The sequence below is a fragment of the Marmota monax genome, unplaced genomic scaffold (assembly GCF_021218885.2).
Source record: "Marmota monax isolate L192 unplaced genomic scaffold, Marmota_monax_Labrador192_F-V1.1 WCK01_AAM20220418_F8-fsc00442, whole genome shotgun sequence".
NCBI classification, from domain to species: Eukaryota; Metazoa; Chordata; class Mammalia; order Rodentia; family Sciuridae; genus Marmota; species Marmota monax.
This window is the reverse complement of record NW_026692662.1, coordinates 439,150-465,818: the sequence shown is the minus strand read 5'-3', so window position 1 is coordinate 465,818 and position 26,669 is coordinate 439,150. Positions and strand designations below refer to the sequence as shown.

General features: G+C 40.9%; 2 protein-coding genes across 2 annotated transcripts; both read left to right on the top strand.

The window, feature by feature from the left end:
- The first annotated feature begins 1,116 nt into the window (after nt 1-1,116).
- On the top strand, nt 1,117-16,658 carry LOC131424246 (zinc finger protein 124-like). The gene is made up of 5 exons (XM_058579928.1): nt 1,117-1,490; nt 7,451-7,503; nt 15,228-15,354; nt 15,657-15,717; nt 16,282-16,658. The coding sequence occupies exons 1-5, from the start codon at nt 1,400-1,402 to the stop codon at nt 16,655-16,657; spliced, it is 708 nt and encodes a 235-aa protein (XP_058435911.1). The 5' UTR covers nt 1,117-1,399; the 3' UTR covers nt 16,658.
- Nucleotides 16,658-20,074, top strand: LOC131424245 (zinc finger protein 709-like; the record flags this gene model as incomplete). Its single annotated transcript, XM_058579927.1, is given in 2 exon segments — nt 16,658-16,820; nt 16,823-20,074. Coding segments are annotated over 2 exon segments (1,329 nt in total), but the record flags the coding sequence as incomplete, so codon positions are not given.
- Nucleotides 20,075-26,669: the final 6,595 nt, after the last annotated feature.

Genomic DNA, 26,669 nt, shown 5'->3' with positions numbered 1-26,669 from the left:
GGAAGGAGGCAAATACTGAAATGCTGGGTTCTGGACTTTTACCCTTTCCCACAGCAGATGACTCCTGGAAGGAAAAAAGCAAATAGTGAGGCTCTAGGTAACAAGGAACTTGCAAAGGTTGATATAGCGGGAGTCGCTTTATTGCAGGACAATAGAGGTATATATACTTAACTAATTACATACAGCTTATCTTAATTAACATAAACTAGATACAGCAGTCAACCAATAAGGAATCCTCATCATCTTAATGATTACATACAGCTTAACTTAATTGACATAATCAAGACACAGCAGTCAGTCATTAAGGAATCTCTATCATCTTAATGGCTCACTGGCATACTTCTCAAACCACTCCTCTTGGCAAAGTGCCAGGCACCATCTTGACTTGTCTGTGGCTCTCAACAGTTTCCCTTCTCCAGCCTCCATCATTTGTGGGCTATGTGCTTACAGTAATACCTCATTGCATCAATTGCATAGAAAAGCAATGTTATTTTACATATATTGCCTTAAATAAATCACAACCAATTTCATCTGTGACTTTCTCTCACTTTTTGAATCATCTTATTTTTTGCAGAGAATGGAACACAGAGAGTTGCATTTGCTACAAAAACACTCTACCACTGAGCTATGCCTGAGTTATTTTACCTGTTTCTTTAACGTTTTTGTGTGGCTTTGAGAAAATTTAAGAATACATGACACAAATTTCTTTTCAATTAAACAGGGCGTTGCTTTCCATAGCTCGGGCCATCTACTGAAAGGAACACAGGTGAGGAAGGTCATGCAATTTGAAACCTTAATAAAATTCTCAAGTTGCTCCCAATCGTGGACAGCACGGTTTCTAGATATCGCTGACCTTCCTAAGTCCTCCTCTTTAGATGTTGCCTTCTACACCAGGCTAAATACAAACGTTTCCCGCCAACCAAGGTCAGGTCCCAACACAGCAAGAAAGTCCAGCCTAAAAGCCTGGACCTGTCACGCTGGCCTGTTTTAGCCTTGATTGGCTAGGGTAGCTGTCACTCAACACTGGGTCGATGCCTGGAGGCGGAAATCAGGGACGCTGGGAGGAACTGTCCAATCAGATGCGCAGGCGGAGGGGAAGGGCGGGCTCTCACAATCTCGCATCTTTTCTTTCTCCCTTGTTGAGCTTGTCCTCCACTGCTCCGGAGTCTTCTTACAGGATCCCCAGGCGATCCTGCACAGCCGTAGTCCCCACCAGCTCTGGTACCGGGAGATCCTCCGGAGGTCGGCGAGTCACGCCGAGCGTGTGGCCAGGACTGGCGGGACCCGGTCACCACCTGCCTTGGGGACCTGAGTGCCTGTGAGCTGCGGAGCTTGGGGCGAGTCCCCACCGGCGGGTGGCCCTGGGTCCTGTCCCCTGGTTCCGCGGCGGGGGTGGTAGATGCCGGCTCTCCGAGGTCAGCTGCACAGTGTATTACCGAGTCCCCGATGGCGGGTGGCCCTTGACTTTGGCCCTTGGTTCCTCCCGCTAGGTGCGTTGGGAGGCAGGTTCCCCAGGTCAGCTGCAGAGCATGGCCGAGTCCTCTCTGGCGGGTCGCCCTGGGCCCTTGTCCCATGGGTGAGCTGGGCAGCAGGTCCCTGCCCTCTTTTCTCCTCCCTGTTGGCGACCTCCCTGGTACAGATCTGGGCAGCTTATGTGGCCTGATGCTCCCAGAGTGCGTGGTGAGCAGGGGAGGGTCAGGGTTCTGGACCCAGGTGTGTTCTGATTGTGACATTTGGCCTTAGGGGTCCTGTCTGTCCCTCTTTCTCCCCAGGATTAACCTGTGAGTCCTACAGACACATACTCCTAAATGTGCAGGAACCGGTATCAAATCCATTTTCCATTCTGGAACCTGGCTTCTCCTAAGGCTGGCAGCAGACACCTGAAATTCCAGTTCCCTCCCACATTCCCAAATGCACCCTCCAGTTCACACTTTGCCAACCATTTGTTCCACTCTACATTCAAATAGACAGTGTTTTAATTGTGGTAGTTTCACTTATTAATGAATGTCATTTAAAAAAATTATCTTATTTATTTTTTAACATGCACAAACATTTCCCAAGAGTGGAATGCAGAGAGGAATGACCCTGAAGTTGAGTTTCAAAAGTACTTATTCCTCTCTTCATCTTGCCCAGACACTGCACCTATGCAGTGCCTTTGGGCAGAGGAGTTCTTTGGACATTGAACAGGATCCTGTGTCCTCAGTCATTGCTCTGTCTTTTCCTGGGGCTGCTGCAAGTTGCCCTAAGCTTCCCTGTGCCCTGCAGGGCGCAGGCAATTTCAAGCTCCTCATCAGCTCCTCCTAGAGGACAGCCTGAGGTGTTTAGTGCAGCCTCCCAGAGGAGCAGCTGGAGACACCCAGGTGAGGCAGTGAGATGCTGGTGTTGAGGGAACATGACACTCCTGGTTCCTGCCCTCTGGATGCCCTCAGAGCTTTGAAGGAAGAACAGTTATCTTAAAGAGCAGGGGAAACTGACCCCAGCAAGGTGGAGCAAAGCCCTACAAAGCTCTTCAGCAGCAGGAGGGGGTGGGAGGTTGTGCCTGGTGACAGAAGCCTGACCTGAAGCTGGAGTCTGACAGGTCAGTGCCCAGTGGTGCTACAGTTCCCCAGGTTTGTTGCCTTGGAAAGACTGGCTCAGGTATTTTAGTGTCAGTTTTTCATGAACTGTAAAATGTAGTTTATTAGTAGAGCTGATTAGAAAATATCCCTAAAGGGTAAGATAGAGATACAATTCAGGGGGAAAAAAAGAAGGCTAGAAACAGAAAAGAAAGGAACACTTGGCCTTATATTCCCTTAGTTAAAAATACTTATGAATGTTTTTGTTCCCAAGAGTGAATTTACCGACTTTCTCAGATGCCTTCTTTTTTTGGGGGGAGCAGGTGTTGCTAATTTAAAATAGAATTCCAGGACTTTGCTTTGGGGATGCTACCTAGGAATAGAAAAAGGGAAAACCTATGTTTCAGTGTGGCTGCAGATATGAATGCCCCAGAAGAAAGTGTGGTAGAGATGTTGGTTTCTTTATTACAAAGATTCAACCTCACTAAGTTGAAGAGGGCCTTGTTAAGTTGCTGAGGATGGTTTTGAACTTATGTTCCTTCTGTATCATCCTCTGGAGTCACTGGGATTACAGGCCTGCACAGTACCCCTTTTCTCCTTTCAGATGTGTTCTTTATGGGAAAGTGGGGGTGGGAGAGTGGTTTGAAATAGAATTCCAGGGCTTGGCTTTGGGAATGCTACCTAGGAAAAGAAACAGGGAAAATTTCTTCCAATATGGTTGCAAAAAGTGAGTACATTAACCCAATTCATTGTGGTCGATGAATTGTTTCATTACAAAAATTCACCAAAACATCTGCTTCTGTAGTTTGCAGGGCTTTGGCAGTGGATGGGTCTGTTCTGTACCCTATGAACTGCAGGTGAATGTTTAACAGATTCTGTTGACAGAACTAGGCAATTCCTAATAGTAGTCACATATGACGAATGATTACCAAATATTATCTGGGATATAGCAATTAAATAACATGTTTATTGTCTGAAAAGGAGTACCTAGGTTTTCCTGTTGAAATATTAAATATAAATGTCTTAATTTTTTTTCTCCTATAAACACAAACATCTTGTTTGAGTGATTTACTGGGTTCTGTAAACACTGAGTCTCTTTAGATTGAAAACTTGGCTGAGGAACAGAGATCCATGATCCCAATGAGTGTAACCCAAGGCCAAGGTTGCATCTACTGTGAGAATGGTCTCCAAGCTTGGGGAAGAGTTTAGTCACCAAGTGGTGGTTCCTCCTGGTGTACTGTGGGTGACAGGGTGCTTCCCTGAGCTGGTTTGTGTTTGTAACCCAAGAGGAGGTCACTGAAGGTCCAGTCAGAGCTCTCTGGGCAGCCTCCCCTACAGAGGCCCAGGCTACTCAGACCAACCCTGGAAGGAGCCCTTTAGACTGAGAAGCTTCAGAGCTCTGGAAAGCTGGGGTCCTTAGGCAGATGTGGTGGGGGACTGGATGGGAAGGCTAAGGGGATTCCCTTTCTGAAGGTGCATATTGTCCAAGGCTGTTCCTGGAGTGTGCAATGAAACAAGTGCAGATTTGGGTGAGAAGTGACTTATTCTAACGAGCACTGCAGGAGGGGGGAGAACCACAGTGAGCTCTGCAAGCACCCACAGCTCCTGCAGAAAAGGGCTGCTTTCCTAGGGAGGGGCAAACAGGTTAGGAAGAAGCTGGAGGGGAGGGCTGCAAGGAGGGGGGCAGGTCAGATCCCAGGTCAGTGAGTGTTTCCCAGAAGTCAGCCTGTTCTCAGGAGGGGTCAGGAAGAAGGCTGTATGTTGTTTCCAGCTGCCAGTGGGTTAGAGTTCAGGGTCCTGGAGGAAGGAGGGAAACTCAAGTAAAGTTTGATTAACAAGTATTTGTTCTGATCACTGAAGAGAAAACTTCCTCTAATTGGTTATGAGGGAAGAAAGAGGGGAGGGATTTTCAGGATCAGTGTGTTTTTTCTGCCATGGGCTAAAAAGGGAGCATCTTCTGAGTTATAATGGGAAGGGGTGTCTGTGCAGGAACTGCTCTAGCAGAATGCAGAGGAGGGGGATTTCTTCAATCAAAGATCTTTTACAGGAGTCCCTTTGGTACTTTCTTTTTCTTACATATCTTTTCATTTTGGCCAATCCTGAGTTGAGTCTTTTAAACTGAACATAAGGGATGTGCTTTGTTAAAATCAAATAATTGAAGTTGAGTAGGGGGTGACGGGAGTCCCCATTTTGTAGTTCTTTGCTCTCAGCAGTGTGACTGGCCATCCTGCCCTGTAGCTGGCATCTACAGTGGGGCAGTGTTGTGGAACTGACCCTGAACTAGGGTTTGTGCTGACTGATGGTGTCAGAATTGAACTTTTGAGTGACCAGTGGTTTTGGAGAATGGATTGGTGTTCATCAGACTCACATTGTAGGTGTCAGAAGTGGTTTCAGGAAAAAGGCCTCATAGTCCAGGACCTTCATGTGCCTGCTGGTGGGTGCTTGGGTGACAGTGAGAACTGAAGTCCTGCAGGAGGGAACATTCCACTCTAGGGAAAGGAGAGCACAGTGACCTTCCAGGACCAAATGTCCCAGCTGCTCAGGTTTCCTTTATTCCCTAGAAGCCACCTGGGTTGCATCTACTGTCAGAATGGTCTCCAAGTTTGAGGAAGAGTTTAGTTACCAAGTGGTGGTTCCTGGTGTACTGTGGGTGACAGGGTGCTTCCCTGAGCTGGTTTGTGTTGTTTTCTTTATCAAGTCTTCGTGCCATAAAATTCCAGTTTGTCTCAAGAATGTTGGAAATTCTCCGCCCCCGCCCCCCTACTGCACCCAAAAGTCCTGGGGCACTCAACCTCTGAGCCACATCTGTGGCATTTTTTTGAATTTTTTTTTTTTTTAATTTATAGACATGGTCTCACTGAGTTGCTTATGAATCCCTGTTTCTGAGCCTAGCTTTGAACTCATGATCCTTCAGCCTCAGCATCAGGAGCCTGTGGGAAAACAGGCATGTACCGTGTCTCCCCGCCAAGAATTTAATTTCTTCATTAGTGGAAGATTTTTATATTATCCATTAACATTTATTTGGATGCAGTAATTGGATGTAACAATCACAGAGAGTTCTTGAAATAATTTTTCAATGCTCAGTCTAGTAAGAATTTATACACCCATATATTCCTGTCCAAATAGGGATGGGTTGGCCCTGGGAAGGCTGCCCTCTCTCCCTGCTCTCTCCAACCTCTGCCTGGAGGTGAGTGCAGTGCCAATTCTGTCATTCCTTATAGTTTAACCAGCTGTGAGGTAGCAGAATTTTTCTTAGTTCTGTCTTATTGAGTTCTCAGTATCTTAATGTTACCATTAGTGCTCTATCACTGGAGTTCTATAATGTGCAATGTGTGGTTTCTCTGCCTCAGTTGGTTAGACTCCTGTGCTGTCTGAGTCTTTGGGTCTCCCAGTTTCCTTCCCTGTTCCTGCTTCAGGAACCTCACTAGTTTCCAGTTTCATTTTTACGTTTTTGACAATTTCATTCTATTTTTAAATTTGGTCCCCATGTGTGCACCCTTTTGTACACATAGGGAAATTCTCAGGTTATTGATTATGGGTAATCTGCACTGCAGTGTGGTGGAGCAGCTCTCTCACTGTTCATCCTTGTGTGTTTACCCTCTTACCTGTCTATCCTTTTTTACTTCCATGTGGCTGTATATTGCTTTTCACTGAATATCATTAGCATGAACATTTTTCTGTGTATTTCCATGTTCTTTGAAATGGTTTTCAGTCATTTTCTCATGGAATTTATTTTTAGATTATAATTTTTTATCTTTTAATTTTCCCTTCAAATGAATTCATGTCTCTTTGTAAAGACTGCAGACATCTGCCCTGAAGTAGGGTAGACTTCTTGCCCCCTGTTGCAGTTTGGTGGAAGAGCCCCCTTTTTATAGATGTATCATTCTTTTTTTTCCTTTGAATTTATCTTATTAAGTATATCTATAGAACAAGAAGCATGGTGGATTTTGAGAGATAAATTCTTAGGTTTCCCCTCCTGGACACAGGGAATGAGCCTTTCTGGGGCCGCATTTCAGCACTCAGAGTCTGGCCCCCAATATGGGAATGTGATTACCCCTTTGCAAGTGGGTATTTATTGTGAACTCTGAGTGAGGCAGGCTCTAACCTGAGCTGGTTCAAATGTTTGCTTGTTCTTTCACTGAGTTCTTTTTATTATTGTCATGTAATTCGTTTTTTATGCACTTAATACTTGTACTTCCTGATTGTATTATTATTATTATTGTCTGAAAATGAGTTGACAGAGGAAAAGTGTGAGGAGGCCTTTCCCATGAAGTCCCGGCCTTTTCCCAAGTGATTTATGCCCACTCCCTCTGGCATTTTGCCTGGCTCCATCCAGACTTGTTTACAGACTCTAACATTTCTCTGGCAAAATGCCAGGCGCCATCCTGACTTGTTTACAGACTCTAACAGCACACACCTTCTGTGAGGTCATGGTAGGCTGCCTTGGAACCAAGGCTGTAATTCCTTACATATGCATGGGACTCTGTGCCCAGAAGAGCTTCCTAGCCAACAGGACCTGCTGTGGAAAGCCAGGCTCAGCTCTGCATAAGTGGAAATGTCCCCCTGGTGGGGCAGGTCCCCTTGCAGGGAGGAAGTCCTGCCTGAAAAAGGCTTTTGCCAATACCTTGTCTTCCTGGCCTGTGTATCCAGGAGCGTGATACATCTCTTGTCAGTCAGGGCCCCAGAGTGTGCATCTTTGGGTTGGGGTGAGAGAGGGGTCTTGTGGAGCCTTGGCTAGTTAGCAGACAGCTGGTGGGAGGGGGTGGCCTTCCATAGTCTCAGAGGCCTGTATCTTTCACCCTGTGGAGCTCAGAATCCATCTCCAGGACTGTGTCTTCTCTGCTGTGTGAGGCCCAAGTGGCTCTGGCTCACATTTGTCTCCCTGTGACCTGCAGGTGCTATGAGGTCCATAAGAAGGATGTCAGGTCTCCCCAGAAGGCAGAAAATGGTGAGTGTGTGGGGCAGGTCTGGTCAGGTGGGAGGTAGGCTTGTTACAAGTGGTGAACCAGCTGTGGCTGGCCTCTGGCCTCCCACTGTCAGCTCTATAGTCAGCCAAGAGTACCTGAGTCAGATGCTGCTTTAGCTCAGCCCTTGATGGCCATGGTGTGGGCTGGTGCAGGTGGGTTCCCAGTGTACTGCCTGGTCTGTAGCCACTTTGGCAGAACCTCTCTGCCCAGCTGGACCCCAGCCCTAGGTTCTCAGTGTGAAGTGAAGGCAGCGGGTCTCAGGGGATCCTGCCTTAGGTGTGGGGCTCCTGGGTAGAAGATGCTGGTCTGAGGGATCTGTTTCTTCTTCTCAAGGAGTCACCCTCCTTTCCCCCTCCTATGCCCTACCAGGGCTTTTGGTACATTCTTAATATTCCTGTCCTTTTCTCATATTTACAGATCTGACTCTCCCTCCAAGTTCATAGCATTTTCATCTCTTTTTGTGAATTTCCCATATGATGAAAGGAGAGAACAGTCACCTGGAACTTCACTGTTAAGAGAACTTGTGCCTCTCTCTCTCTCTCTTTTTTTTCCTTCCCTAGGAATTGATACCTTATTAAATTGTGGAGAGGTTTCCTTTGGACCCCTCACAGCGTCCCATGTTTTCAACCACTGTATTGTCCCGCCTGGGGCTGCCTCAAGTCCTGTAGGCGCCCTGTGTCCTACAGGAAGCAGGCAATTTTAGGCCCTGGGTCAGCTCCTTCTAGAGGACATTGTGAGGTGTGTCATTCAGCTTGTGAGGGGAGCAGCTGGAGGCCCTAGGGCTGAGGAATTTCTTGGAATAGGCCTCATCTAGACAGCTGCCTCCTAGGGACACTGTCTCCCCCAAGCCCTGTTCCTATTCCTTGGAGACAGTGAGCCTGTGGATGCTGGTGCTGAGGGGCCAGGTCAGCAGTGATTCCTGCCCTTGCATTCTCTCACAGTTGTGAAGGAGGAAAACTCTCCCAGAGCATAAGGACCACCCACCCCGGTGCAGTGCTGTGCAAACCTGAAAGCCTCATAGACTGGAGTCATGGTCCAGGTCTCCTGGGAGGGTGATCATGGAGTGTTTCAGTGAGAAGGACCAGGTGGAAGGATGTCCAGCTGGCAGGGACCTTACCAGTCCCTTGAGCCTGACACATCTGTGCTCCCTCAGCACCAGCCCTTTCTGTGTTTATCACTTCAAATTGGTCTGCTTACTTATCAGAGACCTAGGTATTCCTTAAATGTCAAATGTATTTATTCAGGGGTGAGGTAAAAAATAAAAAGAAAAAAGAAAGAGAAAAAAATTTCTATTTGATCATTGTTTTCATTGGACTTGTTTTAGGACTTTAAGAAAAAAAGCTCCTAATAGGTTATGTTGTTATTCTCATTTCCTTTGTTGTGCTGAGTGTCTAACCCAGGGCAGTAGTTCTCATGTATTCTCAAATTGTACCTTTTTCCCCCCCTCCATTTGTATTAGTATATTAGTTATACATAATATTAGGGTTTGTTTTATTTATTTATCTTTTTGCTGTCAGGGATTGTACTCAGAGGAACTTTACCACTTAGCCACATCCCGGGCCCTTTTTATATTTTATTTTTAGACTATCTCCCTAACTTGTTTAGGGCCTCACTACATTGCTGAGGATGGCCTCAAACTTGCATCCTCTGCCTCAGGCTCCTGGGTTGCTACTATTACAGGTTTGTACCTCCTTGCCTGGTTAATGTTGGGTTTTATTTTTTACATAATGTGCAAGCATTAGGTTGGTGTAAGTTACTCCACTTCAGTCCCCAGTAATTTTCCTTTCTCTCCTACTTTCTTTCTGTTTCCTTACCTCTTCGCATAGGATGATCTGTTCAACTCCACTCTGGTATTCTCTCATTTCCTGTTTCTTCCCTTATCTCAGTCTCTGTCCTCTTCTTCACCTCCCTCTCTTCTATTTTCACGGGATCCTGCCTGCCCCACTTTTTGTCCTGATTTTGTTCTAGCTTCCACATATATGAAAGAAAACATTCAGCATCTGAGTTTCTGGCTCTCACTTATTTCACTTAGTATGTTGTCTTCCAGTTCTACCCATTTTCATGCTAATGACATACTTTCATGCTTTATGACTGAGCAAAATCCCATTGTGTATGTGTACCTCATTTTCTTTATTCTTTTTTCTCTTGATGGCGTCCTGGGCTGCCCTTGGATATGGTGAACTGTGGTGTGACTTTATCACCGTAACATGTTGGTGTTACACAGGGAGCTCAGGCTGCTCCCTGCAGGATGGTGCTGAGTCCCAGGGTTTACAGTAAGAACTGAGGTGCATCATGAAGTTATGTGAAATTTGAGGCTGTTCCAGGGTCACATTTGTCCTGCTTCATTTTCCCTGTTTCCGTGTGGAGCAGCTCCACTACTATTTGGCTGACCTTCTGCTCCCTGAGGCTGCTGTCATTTCTCTTCTACATGGTGTTCCAGGTACCATTACTGCACCCTTGATTACACCCGACTTGAAGTGAGCTTTGTACTCATGAAGTGCTAGTCAGACTGCTGTTCTTGTTTTCAAAGTCCTGTGGTATTCTGGGTCCCTCATAATGTTGAATGACCTTTTCAATTTCTAAAAAGGAATCATCACCCGGGATTCTGATGGGTTTAAATATAATTGGTAGATTCTTTGGGAGTATCACCACCTTAATAACATTAAACCTTTAGTCCATGAGCATAGAATGGTATTTATTTGGATGTTGAGCTACTTCCACCAAGCATTACATTTTAGAAAATAAGTTTTATAATTTTCTATTTGCTATTTATTATGTATGTATTGTATATTATTATTATATTGTTTATTTTTCTATATTTATTTTTTAAGTGTCATTGTAAATGAACTTTTTAAATTGCATTTCAGAATTTTATGAGAAAAAAGTTGATTTTTTGATTATTAAAGTTAAGAGTTTTGTTTATTAATTTTTTCACTCCTGACCTTGGGAACACGTCTTCCTCTTGGGTGCTTCCAGGTTTTGAAAATCATGAGTGCTGGTGCGTTGAACTTTGTAGGGCAGGATGTCATGTGGACCTATATTGTGAACTCATTTGGGTTTCCCCAACTTTGCGAAATGGCTTGGGGTCCAGGAACCACCTCTCTGACACATGAGATAGGGTTGATCACTTCAGCCTGTGACAGTTGAGTGGCTGTGGGCCTGTGAGGAGGTTTGTGTGAGGTCTCTGTGTATTAGAGCCCTGGGACTTCTCAGGTATCGATCTCCCCCATGTCGAAGGCTTTCTGGTAGGTTCAGCAGTCAAGAAACCCTGTCAGATGTCCTTATCCACTTGTAGTAGAGACTGTAGGGAGCAGGAAGCCATAAATACAAGGCAAATGGGCACTGTGTCAGGTGGTCACTGTTGACAGGGTGAGAGGTGGTGAAGGGTGCAGAGGTGTCCCTCTCTCCTCCTGTCTTGGTGCCTGTGGCAGCTGTCTCAGCCCATGTGTGGGTCTGAGTCTGTTACCTTTCCCACCTTTATATGGGTGGTGGAGTCCTTGGTTTTGCCTCAGTATCTGGTGCTGTGTGAGTCGGCCCTGAGGTCTGGAATGCTGTGATTTTGTTCCTGGCTTCCCTGGGAGCCCCCCTCTTGCTGTGTTGTCTAGAAGTAGTGAGAGCAGGAATCCTTGACTTGTTTTTCTGTCACAGAGACAGGATTTTGTTCTTCAGTGTAGCCTCAGGTTTTGTAGATCCCTGTGACTTTTTAGGGTTTTTCATTCTTTTCCTGGTATGTGCATGTTGATGTCTGTGGCTTTTTAGGGTTTTTCATTCTTTTCCTGGTATGTGTGTGTTGATGTCATGAAGGTGGGTTTGATTTTTGTCAGCTGCTTTTTCTAGGTATCAGCCCTCTCCAGATGCATGATGTGCTGGTGTTTTCCACATTTCTTCGGGGTGCCATTTCACTCTCTTGGTGGTATCCAATGAAAGATAAAATTTTCACTGTTTAGTGTTGATTTGCTTTTAAATTGCACATGTGAATGAGGTGCAGTGAGCTAGTTGCACGCCTGTTCCAGTGTGTCATGATAAGATCAGGGCTTTAGCCCTTCTGACCCTTACAGTTATCATTTCTGGGTCTGTGGACTACTCCCCCTGCTTTATTATGAAATGCACAGTGACATGTTGTGAACTACATGCTCTGGTCACTCTACTGTGCTAGAGAGCAGTCCTGCTGGCCCCGCCTGAGTGTATTTTAGTACCTGATACACAGTCTGCTCTTCCAGTCCTGCCCTGTCCCTTCTCCTCTCTCTTCCATGCTTCTGGTGACTACTCTTGTACTTTCTGTGAACTCAACTTGCAGCTTCTCTGAGTGAGTTTGTACGCACAGATGTCTCTCTCGGTGCCTGGCTTGTTCCACTCAGTGTGGTGTCCATAGTTTCACTCCCATTGCTGCAAACCATAGGACTGAAAGCCATTTGGTGAAATCAAGTTCATCTATTCTTTCATGAATCACATGGATGGAACAATATCCCAGAAACCATTCCCAAATCCACTGTTGTGAGATTGTGCTCTGCATTGTCTTCTAAGAATGGGTGAGGTTCACCTCTTCAGGGCTTTGGTCCATGTGGATTTCATGTAGGTACGTGCCGAGAGGGGAGGGTCTGACTTCACCTGTCGACATGAACACACAGTTTCCCGGCCATTCATTTTCCTGAAGGTCCTGTTTACTGGAATGACCCTGGTCCCTTGTGCAACATTTTTTTCTTCTTTTTCTGCATGGGTCAGCAGTGTCCTGGTCCCCCATTTTCCCCTATTGTTGTATATGTCTGCCTTTAAACCAGAGCTACACTGTCTTTGTTAGTATAGTTGGAGGAGGTTTTGAAAGCTGGAAATGTGGTGCTCTGCAGTTTATTTTTTTTCTTCTGTTGTTGATTTTCTTGTATTTCCATGTGAACATTAGAATGATACTTCTTACTTTTATGTAAAAAATGTCATTGGTATTTAGAAAGTGATTGAACTGACTTCATGGTTAATTTTTGTGTAGATTTACAATTCCTTTTGCTTGCAAATACCAGATATCTTTACATGTATCATTTCCCTGAAGTAGTTTGTAGTTTTAGTTGTGTCAGATTTTGTTGATAATTTCTAAACCTTTTTTTTTTTTTTTTTTGGTTAACGTGGTTTCCTGCTCCTGCTGCATGTCCTGGCTCTTTTCCATTTCAGTTGTGCATTTATTCATATCACTATGCACCCACACCCTCTAATGTCCCATCTATTTCAGGCTACTTTTTAATTCATTTTCATCTTTTAAATGCATTTGAATTTCTCATTCTTTGTTCTTGCTTACTCTTCTTATATAAAAATCTTTTTTTTTCTATTTCTCTAGAAAAAAACATTTTGAAACCGTTTTAGTTTTGTATTTCACACCAGAATGTGTAATGAATTAACATGTGTGCAAGGAATGAGGAAAATAATGCATTTTTTCAGTTTAATACCATTTTGTGTTGACTCATCTTTAAAATTGCGTGTGAATGTTTCCACTTCTCAACAATGCATTCTGTTATTAGTCAATTTTTTATATGAATTTAAAACCACTGAAAGCTTTCTTTTCTCTTGGTCCATCTCATGGTTCATCTCTCTGCTAACTGTAAAGAAGGGAACAAAGAAGGCTTGTGGGGAGCCACTCCAAACACACACACACACATACACACACACACCTTTAAATCCTGATGCACCTTGAGGATCCGAAAGATCATTGTAGTCTGGTGCAATAGTGGCATGACTGGTGACTCGGTCTTTTCCCTCATTCAGATAATAACGTGTGGCACTGGGAGTGGCTCTAGGAATAGGGTGCACCCAGAGGGGTTGAGCTACACTCACCTGTTCCCTTGTAATCCTACTTCTTGCCTCATTTGAATGGCTTCTTCCCATTAAAAGGGTTTAGCACCTGCTCCTCTCTCTTTCCATGGACCTCTAAGGTCAGAGGAGCCATGACAGGACCCAAAGAAAAAGGTATTTCTGTCTCTGATTATTTTTGTGCAGCTCAGTTCACTGGACTGGGTGTTTTAGTCATGGAATACAACAGAGACTTACCCATACAATGCAGAGGCAAGAAACAAGTGGCTGCCCCTCCTAGCACCATGTTTATTTATCTCCCAAGTTACATAGCTTGTTGTTACCATGACTACATTATGATTTAGTCTTCCTTTAATCCCAAGTGCTAACTAACTGACATAAGGTCCAGGTTCATATAAACACAGAACCCCTTTTCTCTAAGGACATCACCATAGAAATTAGATAGTGAGCCTGTATAGTTATCTTAATAGCTTCAAAGAGAAATTGCTGGACATTCCAAGCACAGGAAACAGAGCGCCTGTAACCGCTGCCCCCCCAGCCCCCAGGAGTTTGTTCACCAGAAGAACGCTTCCCTGTACATTTCCATGGTCAGAATACCTACAGGTAACTCTATACTAGCTGTGTCTAATAGTATTATTTAAAGTTCTTTATTTATACTCAGGTGTCACTTAAACATTCTGGTAGTTTATATTTAGGCTGCCTCACCATTGCACATACACCACAGTGTATCCACACAGTCCTAGAACGAATAGCTATTACATACCTAAGCTGTATCATGTCAGTGCTTCCTAGGGTCCAGCCCCACACAGCATTTCACTTAACAAGCTACCAAAGTTGATCATGCATTACATTTTTTTGCACCACCATCACTACAAACACCACAATAATCCCTTTTCTACTGATAACCATTTTTATGTAGCCCATTATTATCCAAAAATGTCTTTGACCAAAATATTGTTATGTGGCACATGACTATATATTATATAAGCCAAACAGTCTGCTATCTAGAACATATTGACAGGTGTTACATATTTCTTATTCTTATTGGGCTAGGACAAGTACCTTCTATTGATGACTAGAAATTTGATTTGTGAAATGTCAGAAAAGGGTTTTAACACTTTTTCCATTGTATTTGATATTTAATTGGAGGATATTATAAATTCTTTATTCATGATTATTCTTTTAATTAGTAGGTTACATTTCATCTGCAGTAAAGCACCAATAAATTCCAATTGGTTTTCTTGGTGAGCTCAATCCCCAGTTACCATGTTATGACCACCTCAATGAAATGTTGTCTACTAAGGAAGTTCTTAGACTCTGTTTTCAGAGGGTTCTTTTTCTTTTTTTAATGGGTTGGCGATCATTGATCCTGGAGGTTCTACATTGTATGAGTGGGACAAAATAAAACAATTTCCAGAGTAAAGCAATCGTTCAGCACATACTGTGTTGCTAACTTACACTGTCAAGCACTGTGACTCAGTGTAAATGCTTAGTTTGGTGAGATCCCATCCAAATCTTTACCTCTGTCTACCAGCTAAAGTACAACATAGCCAGTAGGCATTTCTCAGGATAGGTACTGACAGGTAACTAATATTAACTCTCTGTGCACATGATGTCGTAGGGTTTCATTATTCCATGTATTAGACATTCACCCTACAAAGATCTTAGGGGTGACCCAGGAGCATGCCTTACTCCCTGGACTAAAACTGTTTATGCTTTCATGGATAGTTCAGTTCTTATATTGAAATGTGCATTTGGGGAAGTAAGTGCAAACAGAGTACATGTTTAACAACCAAATCATAGACTAAATATTTAGAGATCACAATTGTGAGAACATCTTACATATTAAGAGTAGAGCCCTCATGCTGACCATCTGTCCTCGCCTGCACTACATTTCTGTGGGGTATTTTAGAATTCAGTGGTCTTCGAGGATGTGGCTGTGAACTTCACCCAGGAGGAGTGGGCTTTGCTGGAACCTTCCCAGAAGAGTCTCTACAGAGATGTGATGCTGGAAGTCCTTAGAAACCTGGCTTCTGTAGGTAAGGATGAAATTTCATTGCATAATCATAATCAAAGACAGAGCACCTGAGAGTTTTTTTTTTTCTTTCTTTTTTTTTTTTAACTCATGAATTGGAATGTGGGAAAGGGAATACTTTGGAAAATAAATTGGACCTAATGTCATTGCACTCTGCAGCATAAATACCATACTCCGGTTTTTTTTTTTTTTTTCTTTTTTCTTTTTTTTTTTTTTAATGGATGCATTATAGTTGTTTAAATTGTAAATCCCATAATGCATTTTGAAATGGTGATTCATAATGACTTTTCATGAACTACATTTCAGGAGATGGATGGGAGGACCAGAACATGGAATATCAGAACACAAATACTGAGAGAGACTTAAGGTAATTTGTACTCATATGAGGAAACAGCACCATGAGGGAATTCTAGCACATCATATAGTTTCACAAATAAGCAACAAAAACAATCATGAGATAAATTATATTCATTCTTATTTCACCAAATATAAAATTTAATGAAAGATAGATGTTAACTATTTTCAAAAAAAATATTGACTTGTTGACAGTGTCAACAAACTTCATTTATGATAGCACTGCTTTAGTAGCAGCTGTGGAAAAGCAGTTTTACAAAATAATTGTTACATTGACTTTCAAAGAGCATACAATATAGACATGACAGAAAACCCATACTTTACCTGATATTGGTAATAGTGTAAGTGCAATGCTTATTAATAAATATAAAGTATTAATGATCCAACCATAAATTGTACTTTTAATTTTTTTACAGAAGTCATATGGTAGGCTCTGGAAAAATTTGAAAAAGTATTCAGTGAAGAAAAACCTTTATTGAGATTCCAAATCTTAGTCTTAAAAGACCATTCCTGCTAGTCAGTTCATGTGAAAGCAATATGTGTGGACAGGTCTTCACATGTCACGTTTCCTTAATAGGTCCATCATATCTCACTCTGCAAACAAACTATATGAGAATGAGGAGTGTGGCGGAAAGCTATATGAATGTAAAGAGAAGAGAAAATCCTCCATTTCTCTCACAAGTGTTCAATGCCACAAGTCAGAGCACACTGTAAATGGTCCTAATGGAGGTCTGACATATGGAAGAGAGTTCAGTTGTTCCAGGTGTTTTCAAAAATATCAACCATCTCATATTGGAGAGCAGCCACCTGGATGTAAGCAATGTGGAGGTGCCATTACTATTTCAAATAACCTTCAAATGCATGATCAAACTCCTACTGGAGAGACAACTTACAGATGTAAACAGTGTGGGAAAGCCTTCACTTATTCATATTCCCTTCAGATACATAAATGAATTCATTCAAGAGAGAAGCGCTATGAATGTAAAGAATGTGGTAACGCTTTCACTACATTTTTTTACCTTCAAATACATAAACGAACTCATACTGGAGAGAAGCCCTATGAATGTAAACAGTGTGGTAAAGCCTTTGTTTCATCCACTAAACTTCATAAGCATGAACAAATGCAACTGGGGAGAAGCGCTATGAATGTAAAGAATGTGGTAAAGCCTTTGCTACTTTCTCTTACCTTCGAATACATAAAAAAATTCATACAGGAGAGAAGCCATATGAATGTAAGCAGTGTGGCAAAGCCTTCACTCGGTCTTTTTACCTTCACTCACATGAAAGAACTCATACAGGAGAGAAGCCCCATGAATGTGAACAATGTGCAAAAGCCTTCATTTCTTCCTCTTCCCTTCAAATACATAAGCTAATCCATACTGGAGAGAAGCCCTATGAATGTAAGCAGTGTGGCAAAGCCTTCACTCGGTCATCTTACCTTCACTTACATGAAAGAACTCATACTGGAGAGAAACCCCATGAATGTAAACAATGTGGTAAAACCTTCACTCCTTTATCTTACCTTCGTCCACATGAAAGAATTCATACTGGAGAGAAACCCTATCACTGTAAACAGTGTGGTAAAGCCTTTTCTTCATCCAGCAAACTTCATAGGCATGAACAAATTCACACTGAGAAGAAGCCCAATGAATGTAAACAATGTGCAAAAGTCTTCACTTGTTCTTCTGAATTTCAGGTACATAAACAAACTCATATTGCACAGAAGCCATATGAATGTAAGCAGTGTGGCAAAGCCTTTACTCAGTCCTATAACCTTCAGTTACATGAAAGAACTCATACTGGAGACAAGCCCTATAAATGTAAACAATGTGCAAAAGCCTTCACTAGGTTCTCTAAACTTAAAATGCATGAAAGAACTCACACTGGAGAGAGGCCCTATGAATGTAAACAATGTACAAAAGCCTTCACTTCTAACTTTTCCCTTCAAATGCATAAACGAACTCATACAGGTGAAAAGCCCTATGAATGTAAGCAGTGTGGCAAAGCCTTCTCTTGGTCATCTACCCTTCGCATACATGAAATAAGTCATACTGGAGAGAAGCCCTATGGATGTAAACAATGTGATAAATTCTTCACTACCTTCTCTTACCTTCAAAAACATAAACAAATTCATACTGGAGAGAGGCTGTATAAATGTAAGCAATGTGGCAAAGTGTTTAGTTCCTATGGTACCCTTCACTCACATGAAAGAGCTCATACTGGGGAGAAACCCTATGAATGCAAAGAATGTGGAAAAGCCTTCACTGCTTTGTCTTGCATTTGAAAACATAAACGAATTCATACTGGAGAGAAGCCCTATAAATGTAAGCAATGTGGCAAAGCCTTTACTTCCTCTGGTACCCTTCACGTACATGAAAGAGCTCATACTGGGGAGAAGCCCTATGAATGCAAAGAATGTGGAAAAGCTTTCACTGCCTTCTCTTACCTTCGAAGACATAGACAAATTCATACTGGAGAGAAGCCCTATGAATGTAAGCAATGTGGCAAAGTCTTTAATTCATCTGATAACTTTCGCAGACATCAAAAAACTCATACTGGGGAGAAGCCCTATAAATGCAAAGAATGTGAAAAAGCCTTCATTTTCTTCTCTTACCTTCAGCAACATAAACAAGTTCATACTGGAGAGAAACCCCATGAATGTAAACAATGTGGTAAAGCCTATAGTTCATCTGGTACCCTTCGCAGACATGAAAGAACTCATACTGGAGAGAAACCCTATGGATGTACAGAATGTGGTAAAACCTTCACTCAGTCATCCTCCCTTCACTCACATGAAAGAACTAATACTGGAGAGAAGCCCTATGAATGTAAGCATTGTGGCAAAGACTTCACTCAGTCCTTTAACCTTCATGCACATGAAGGAATTCACAGTAGAGAGAAGCTCTAGGAATGTAAACAACATTGAAAAGCCTTCACTACTTCGTCTAGCCTTCAAATACTTAATCCAAATAATACTGGAGAGAATCATTATCAGTGTGAACATTGTGGGAAAGCCTTTTTCTTCATTTAGTTACCTTTGCTCACATGAACCAACTCATATAGGAAAGAAGCCTTATGAATGAAAAAAACAATGTGGGAAAGCCTTTGCTTCAACCTGTGAACTTCCCTCCCATGAAAATCTCATCCTGGAAAGAATATTTACATGACTATGTAAACATCATGATAAAACTTTTAATCATTCCACTTATCTTCATGTGCCTGAACAGACTCCTACTGGAGCAAAGCTTTATGTAAACTATGTATTAAAACCTTCATGGTGGGGTTGTGGCTCAGTGGTAGAGCATTTGCCTAGCATGTGTAAGGCACTGGGTTTGATTCTCAACAACATGTATAAATAAATGAATAAAATAAAGGTTCATCAACATCTAAAATGTTTTTTAAAAGAAAAGAAAAATCTTCATTTTTTTTCCTCTCTCTTTTTCTTCAAATGTGCGAATAATCTCCTTGGAGAAAGGCCCTCTGAGAGTAAATGGTGTTGTAAAGCCTTTAGGAGTTTGGCTTATCTTCAAATACATGAAAAAACTCATACTGGAGAAAACCTTGTGAATATAAACAACGTGGGAAAGCCTTTACTTATTTCTGTGGACTTTATGTACATAAAAACATTTATACTGGAGTAGAGCTCTGTGAATGCAAACAGTGTGGCAAAACATTCACAAGTTGTATTTATCTTCATGTACATGAACAAACTTACACTGGCGAGAGTATAAGTTTTGGTGAGAGGCCTCCTGAATATAAACAATGTGGTACAACCTTTGCTTATTCCAATTCAATTTGAAAACACTAACTGGGGAGAGGCTGTAAGAAAACAACCTGGAAAGGCTTTCAGGACTTTCACTCACCTTCGGTTGCATAATGCACTCATACTGCATTGAAAATCTGTAAATGGAAGCAATGTAAAAAATGTTTCTCTTATTCTTTTTTTTCATATATTTATTTTTTAGTTGTAGTTGGACACAATACCTTTATTTAATTTATTTATGTCTATGTGGTGCTGAGGATCGAACTCAGGGCCTCACACATGCTAAGCAAGTACTCTACTGCTGAGCCACAACTCCTGACCTCTCTGATTATTAGCTTCAAATCATAAACAAATTCATACTGGATAGAAGACTTGTGAATGTCAACAATGTGAAAAAGGCTTCAATTGATCTTCTACCTTCAAATACAAGAACAAACATACTGGTGACAAGTTTGTTGTGTATAAACAATGTATTAAATCCTTCATTTGTTGCAGTGATATCCAAAAACATGAAATAACTTGTATTAGAATGAAGTTATTTTAATTAAACAATCAGAAACACCTTCTTTTGGTGCAGTTCCCCTAATAAATATTAAAAAATTGGTAATGTAGAAATCCTATTTGAATGCAAAAATTCTGGCTAATGATTCAGTTTTCCTGGTCATCCTTAAATATATGACAGGATCCACACTGAGAAAACCTTGAATGTTAACGAAGTGGTAAATCATTTTTTCCCTATTGCTTTCAAAGCCATTTCACTCATGGTGGAAGAGAAACTGTCTAAATATGTGATATTTACTTCTGTTACAGGAAAGGTAGTGGAGCAAAGGAATGTGTGGAAATGTCCGATTTTTACAGTTTCTTTGAAGAACATAAAACAGTTGCACAGGTTGAGAAACTAAACCAGAAATCTGATAGAGCCTTCACACATTCCAGTTTGATTTATGTGTCAGATTTCCATTGCACTGACAAAAATACCAAAGAAAATTCAACCTAAAGGAGGGAAGATTTATTTTGGTTCAAGATCATATAACATTCAGTCTATCATTAACTGACCACCTTGCTTTAGGCCTGAGGTGAAACAGAACATAATATGCGATGGTGTAGGAGAGAAGGACTTCTTACCTCATGGCAGCTGGGAAGGAGAGTGATGGAAAGTAAATTAAGTACATCACTAATTGCTAACGAGTTTTTATTGTACAGACTGTAGTTGTGGCCTTTCTATTTTCAGTGCTTCTACTTCCCTTGATAGTGTAGTGTGCACTTGTGATGGAGTTCACATCATTTGTGCATAATGTTCCAGGTTCTGATTTGGAAAATAAGAAAAAACAATGTTGCTAGTTTCTACTAAAGCATGGGAAAGGCTACCTCAAGTATTCTGAGGGGAAAATCCCTAGTCAGTCTGTGAGTTTTTCTTAGCAGACTGTTTAACAGCATTCCAAAGGTCTTATGAGAAGGTTTGATGGACTTAGACAAAATCACTCTGCATTTTGTACTAACCCTAACAAGAATGGATCACATTTCCTGAAGACTGAGGTATTGACTTCCATTGTAGGTTACTGGGCAGCTAAACTCTTTCACTGAACCACACAGAACATGAGGAAGAGGTTACCTGTGCAACCTGCAAGTTTGCAAGAGTACCCCCAAAATGTTCAGAAGAAATTTATGTAGAGAGAAGAGTAGTCATGTGTAGTGTGCAGTTCTAGAAACCTAGTAACAAATGACCTGGCTTACCAAGATTCTTGAATGCTACTTGCATTATGTCAAATATCTTGACTACTACTTGCATTATGCCAATATGACAACAATTATGCCGATTCCTTGGTATCAAGGTACAGGATGGTTCTTTAGTTGGTCTTGAACCAGCCCAGTTCTTCCCCACCCCTCTTTGTTGTTTGTAAGTGTCAAGAATAATTGTGAAGTGTGGACATAGAAGAATAAAGAGCAATCCAGTGCACCACTGGCCAAACTTTCTGTGTCATGGAGAAGGTGAAGTGGTGGAAGGCAAAAGGTAAGAGGCCATAGCCATGGAAAGTGGATGGGGAGAGAGCTCACAGACCATACCCTTCCCTGGCTCAGGGGTCAGAACAATGGACTGGAGTCTTTAAAGGTTTGGTCTTATGTGTTAGCATCAGAGTAAATGTCTCTGTTCTTATTTTCAATGAATCCAATTTCCTAGGGATAAGTGAGAACAATATTGGGACGGGTTTTGGAGGAAAATTATTGACATTTTCAAATCTGGAGGGTAGGTGGAAAGGAAGATATAAATATTTTTAGTATATTTGACCTGGTGTTTCAGTTTCCTGGTGTGGTCACTGAGCTCATGGCAATGGGGAACAATGTCCCAGAAGAAAAGACCCATGTCCAAATCCTGAATGCCACTTCCTTGTATCATGGAATCTGCTTTATATACCAATTTATTTCCAGTATATTCAGATGCAGATTATTGCAACAGAAATTGTGTTAGTGGATGAACTATTGCAAATTTATTTTTACTAAATATGCTATATCATCCAGTGATTCATTGAATTCACATTTCAGTAATTTATTAATATGAAAAAATGAATCATTAAGTTCGAAAGCGCTAATTATGTAAGGAAAATAATAAAGGAGATGCAGAGGCAGGAAAGTGACTGCTTGTCCAAGTGGCCACATTTATTTATACCAATAGGTACATTAGATCATTAGTACCATAACCAACTTGTTGTTTCAGTAAAATTGCTTATTCTACAGTTACATTCACAGTTACATATGCAATGTCAGGAGATTTGTATAGCTTTTAAGAAAATCCATTGTATGTAGTTACTGTTACATGGATAGATTTAGGTTCAGTGAAACATTGTGTTTTTCTAACAAGCGAGTCCCTGTATTACCAGGAGCTCTGTGCCTGAGATGAAGGTCGAAGCTGACAAGACTAACATAGAGCTTCCACATGAGGGTCAACACTACAGCAGCCAGGCATCCCATGTCTTTATACAGACGTTTCCTAGCAGCCAGGCATTCTGCTCTTTGCACAGAAACTTTCCAGCAGGTAGGCATTCAGTGCCTTTGCACAGAAACTTCCTAGCCACCAAGCATGCCACAATCACAAAGTTTATCAGAGACCTCAATCCCAAACACAGAACCCCTACATAAGTGCTTAAGAAATAATACTTAAATTTGTTTAACAAATTTGTAAAATAAGTTTGAGAAATTTCAGGATATGATGTTCTTAAAACATGAACATGTTCAACCAGAGAAATGAGACAAATCAATGGAGCAAACTAGAATTCAAAGAAACCCACATAGATTTAATTCTTGACAAGGGTGCCAAAAACATATTGGAGAAAGTTCAGCCTTTATGAAAACACTGCTGTTGGAGAATAGGTTATTTCTTTATAAAAGAACAAGACTGGATCCCAATCTCTCACTTTTCACAAAATCCAATTCAGTATGGATCAAAAGGCTATGAATTAGACAATAAACTTTGTTGAAACTCCAACATAGTTGCAAGCAACAATTTCCTCAGTAGAATCCCTGAAGGCCAAGAATAATTTGAAGAAATAATTTGAAGAGTTAATAAAAGGGATGATATCACATTCAGAATCTTCTGCAAGGCTAAGCAAACAAAATGTGGAGAATCCATAGAAGAGGAGAAAGTCTTAGTCCACACTTCTGAGAGGAGTAATATCCAGTAAGCATAAAGATCTCTCAAAATCTTATAATAAAAATAACCCAATTAATAAATGAGAAAATGAAGTAAACATTATTAAAAGAAGAAATACAATTGTATATTATATAAGGACCAGGCACATGGAGGAGGGAAGAATAAGGAGAAAGAATAAATGCTGATAAATGATCATGGCAGTTACATTGTTATATTTTGTGCATGTATGATTATATAAATATACCCTACTAGTATACATAAGTATGTTTCACTAATGAAAATACAGAAAAAAAGAAAAGGTCCATTCAATCTAATCTTCAGTCTCAGTATCTGAAGTTCTCTTCATCCTCATTGTTCTCTCCTGTTATAGACAACCATAAGGAGGAGTTTTCCTCTCATGACCAGTACTATTTAGGAATCAAGGAGTGTATGGGAAGGCAGGTAGAGAGTGAAGGTTGCACATTCCCTCTGGGGTAATTTCAATCCCATATTGCAAACACTAGGCAGTTCCAGGAAAGTTATTCCCTATGGGCCTTTCCTGACCTATGCTGGGTTATATTGTCCATCTACTTCCTCTACTTAGCTCTGGAAACTCATGGATGTGCTATTAGCATCTAAGCAGGTGTTCTAAGCCAGTCCTCCATACATAGGGCACATGATTGTTTCACAAGAAAAATACTCAGGAAGTGGTGATGTAAAATGAGAACTTTGCTTTAAGGAAATAAGAAATTACTGTATTCTGAGGCATATGGGAATTACCATGGCCTTGGCACAGTTTCATATTAACCTTTGTGACTTTTTTTTTTAACCATGGAAGAGTTTTGGTGAGATTTTAATCCCATGGAATGAATTTTGTGCATCAGTAGGTTTACCAAATTCTTTCTTGGAGTCTTTATATAGGCAGGCAAGGAGATGTGCTTAATAGATTCAGATATTATCTTGTAGAATTTTTAAAGATTGATGTAGGGAAGAGGTTAGCTAAACTTAGTGATATGGTTTCATAATAACGGCGTGAGAATGTTAGATCAGATGTAATATGTGAAAATACACATTTTAAAGGCACTCATAGTCCAATATAATTATGTTCTTGACATGCAATATTCCTCCCTCCAGAGTCATGAAGGTCTGCTCAATCAAGGTCTTGCACTGTGCAGGATCTCCAATACTTATCCAGCTTCAGAGAAGTTCAGACCCTTTGGTCTAAGCATGACAATGTGCATGCAGACCTTGAAAGTCTTGATCATAGCATTTGATAAAAGAGTCTGAGAGAAAAGAATGTAGCCTTCAGGAAAGGGAAATAGTTCTAATGCCTTTAAGGAAGCAATCCCTGCATGATGTTAGTGATACTAGCCATTGTGAGCTTGTTCTCAGTTTAAGTGATTTCCAATGATGTTTGGAGTATTTAATATAACAATTAGAAAAAATTCTAATTTTTTTCTCCTGGCCAATTTGAGTCAATGGACATGGAGTCATGTTCAGTGGCTGGGTCTAAGAAAGGTTTATCTTTAATGTCCAAATTATTGTAACTCTCATTCCTTCTATTTGTATTATTTTGTGAGATTCAAAATCTTAGGGAATCCCATATACATAGTCAACAGAGTAGAAGTGATTGTGAGGTAGGTTAAGTCAATATGCCATCGTGCTCCCAAGCATTTTCTGCATCTGATGATAGCATTTACATCATCTGAGATTTTGAGACCATCAAATTGTTTCTATAAATAGTAGTTCACTTGTGTGATCAATATGGTTAGGTCCAGATTTTGGGATGTTTACCACAATGCAAGGAGTGGATGTCCACACAGATTTGTTGCACTGGGAAACAGGTTCAGCTGCAATAAGTTGACCATTATATTTGTCATAACTTATTGTCTTCAGGAATAATGATAAAACTGTTATGCAGTTGACTAGACCCATGTTAACATGTTTTATTTATTTATTTTTTCATAGGAAGAAAGTTTGTTTTTGCTGGAAAGGTTTGGTATATAAAATAAAGAGATTTCCAAAGGGGAGTTGTTACAGTTTGGATCTGTGGTATTCCCCAAAATTTCCTGTTAATGCAGAAATATCCAGAGGTGAAATGATTAGATTATGAGAGCTATGATCTTATCTGTCCATTCTAGTTTGGATGGATTGACTGGGTGGTAAAAGCAGATAGGTGGGGTGTGGGTAGGTGGAATGAGTCACTGGGAGCATGTCCTGGAAGGGTTATTCTTCCTGCAAACAGTTCCTCTGCTGCTTGACACACCATGACACAAGCAGATTCCATCAGGTTGGCTTTTCCACCAAATCCTACTGTCTCACCTTGAGCCCAAAGAGACACAGTCAAGCCATCTATTGACTGAGACCTCTGAAACCAGGAACCAAAAATCAACCTTTCCTTCTCTACATGTTTTTGTTGCATATTTCATCAAAGTGATACAAAAACTGACCAAAATATAGTTCCCTTTTAGTAGACATGGTTTAGGTTTATGTTGTCTCACAAAAGCTCATGTGTGAGACATCAGAAGAAAGTTTAGAGTTGAAATGGAGGGTGATGAGTATTTTAACCTAATAAGCTCATTAATTCACTTTAATAATTTAACTTGGTGGCAACTAATCAGGTAGGGTGTGGCTGGAGGAGATAAATAGTTGGAAATGTGACTCTTGTTTAATGTTTTGTCCTTGGTGAGTCTCTTTCTCCTTCCTGATTGCTATATCCAGAGCTGCTTTCCTCTTCTAGGCCCTTCTGACATGGTGTTCGGCCTCACCTTGGGCCCGCAGTGGAGTTAGCTGTCTGTGATCTGACACCTTTGAAACCATGAGCACCAATTAAACTACCTGCTCTAAAATTGTTGTCAGGTCTTTCAATCATAGCAGCAAAAAAGCTGATTAAAATGGTAGATTTAAAATGTGGTTTTGCCCAAATAAAACCTGGATTTTTTTTTTGTTAAATTTAATGGAATAATAAAGATTATTATTACCTGGGGTTAATGTAAAATATGAATCTTTCAAACTTTAAATTTGGTTCCAGTAAATTAGAAGATTTGAGTTTAAAAAAACATTTGTAACAAAACATGATTAACATGAGGACATAATGTTATAACTTGTAGTTATCTGAAACTCTTGAGTTAATAGCATTATTCTTAACTTTTAACAAAGTATTCCAAGAATAATCTCATCACCAAGGCATATAAAGGGTACATGTTTGGTAAGATGACAATAAACTAGAGAGTAACACATTTTATGTGACCAATTATCAAAAAAGCAATTTATTTTTAGCAACTTTTTCTCCCTTTCCTCCTCTTTCCCTTATGAATCAATTCCCCCAAGTTTACACAGTAGGAATGACAGCTAGAAATGTAGGGGGAAAATTGATTTCTAAAAGCTCAGAGCTTATGCTTCAGGTTAAGCATTGTGTCAAATACCATCATTTCTCAAAAAAAGTAAAATAAACATGAGTATAGGTAAAGACTTACTAAGACAAAATGAGGGGGATGAGGTTGTGGCTCAATGGTAGAGCTTGCCTAGCATATGAGGCCCTGAATTCCATTCTCAGCACCAAATAGTAATGATTAAA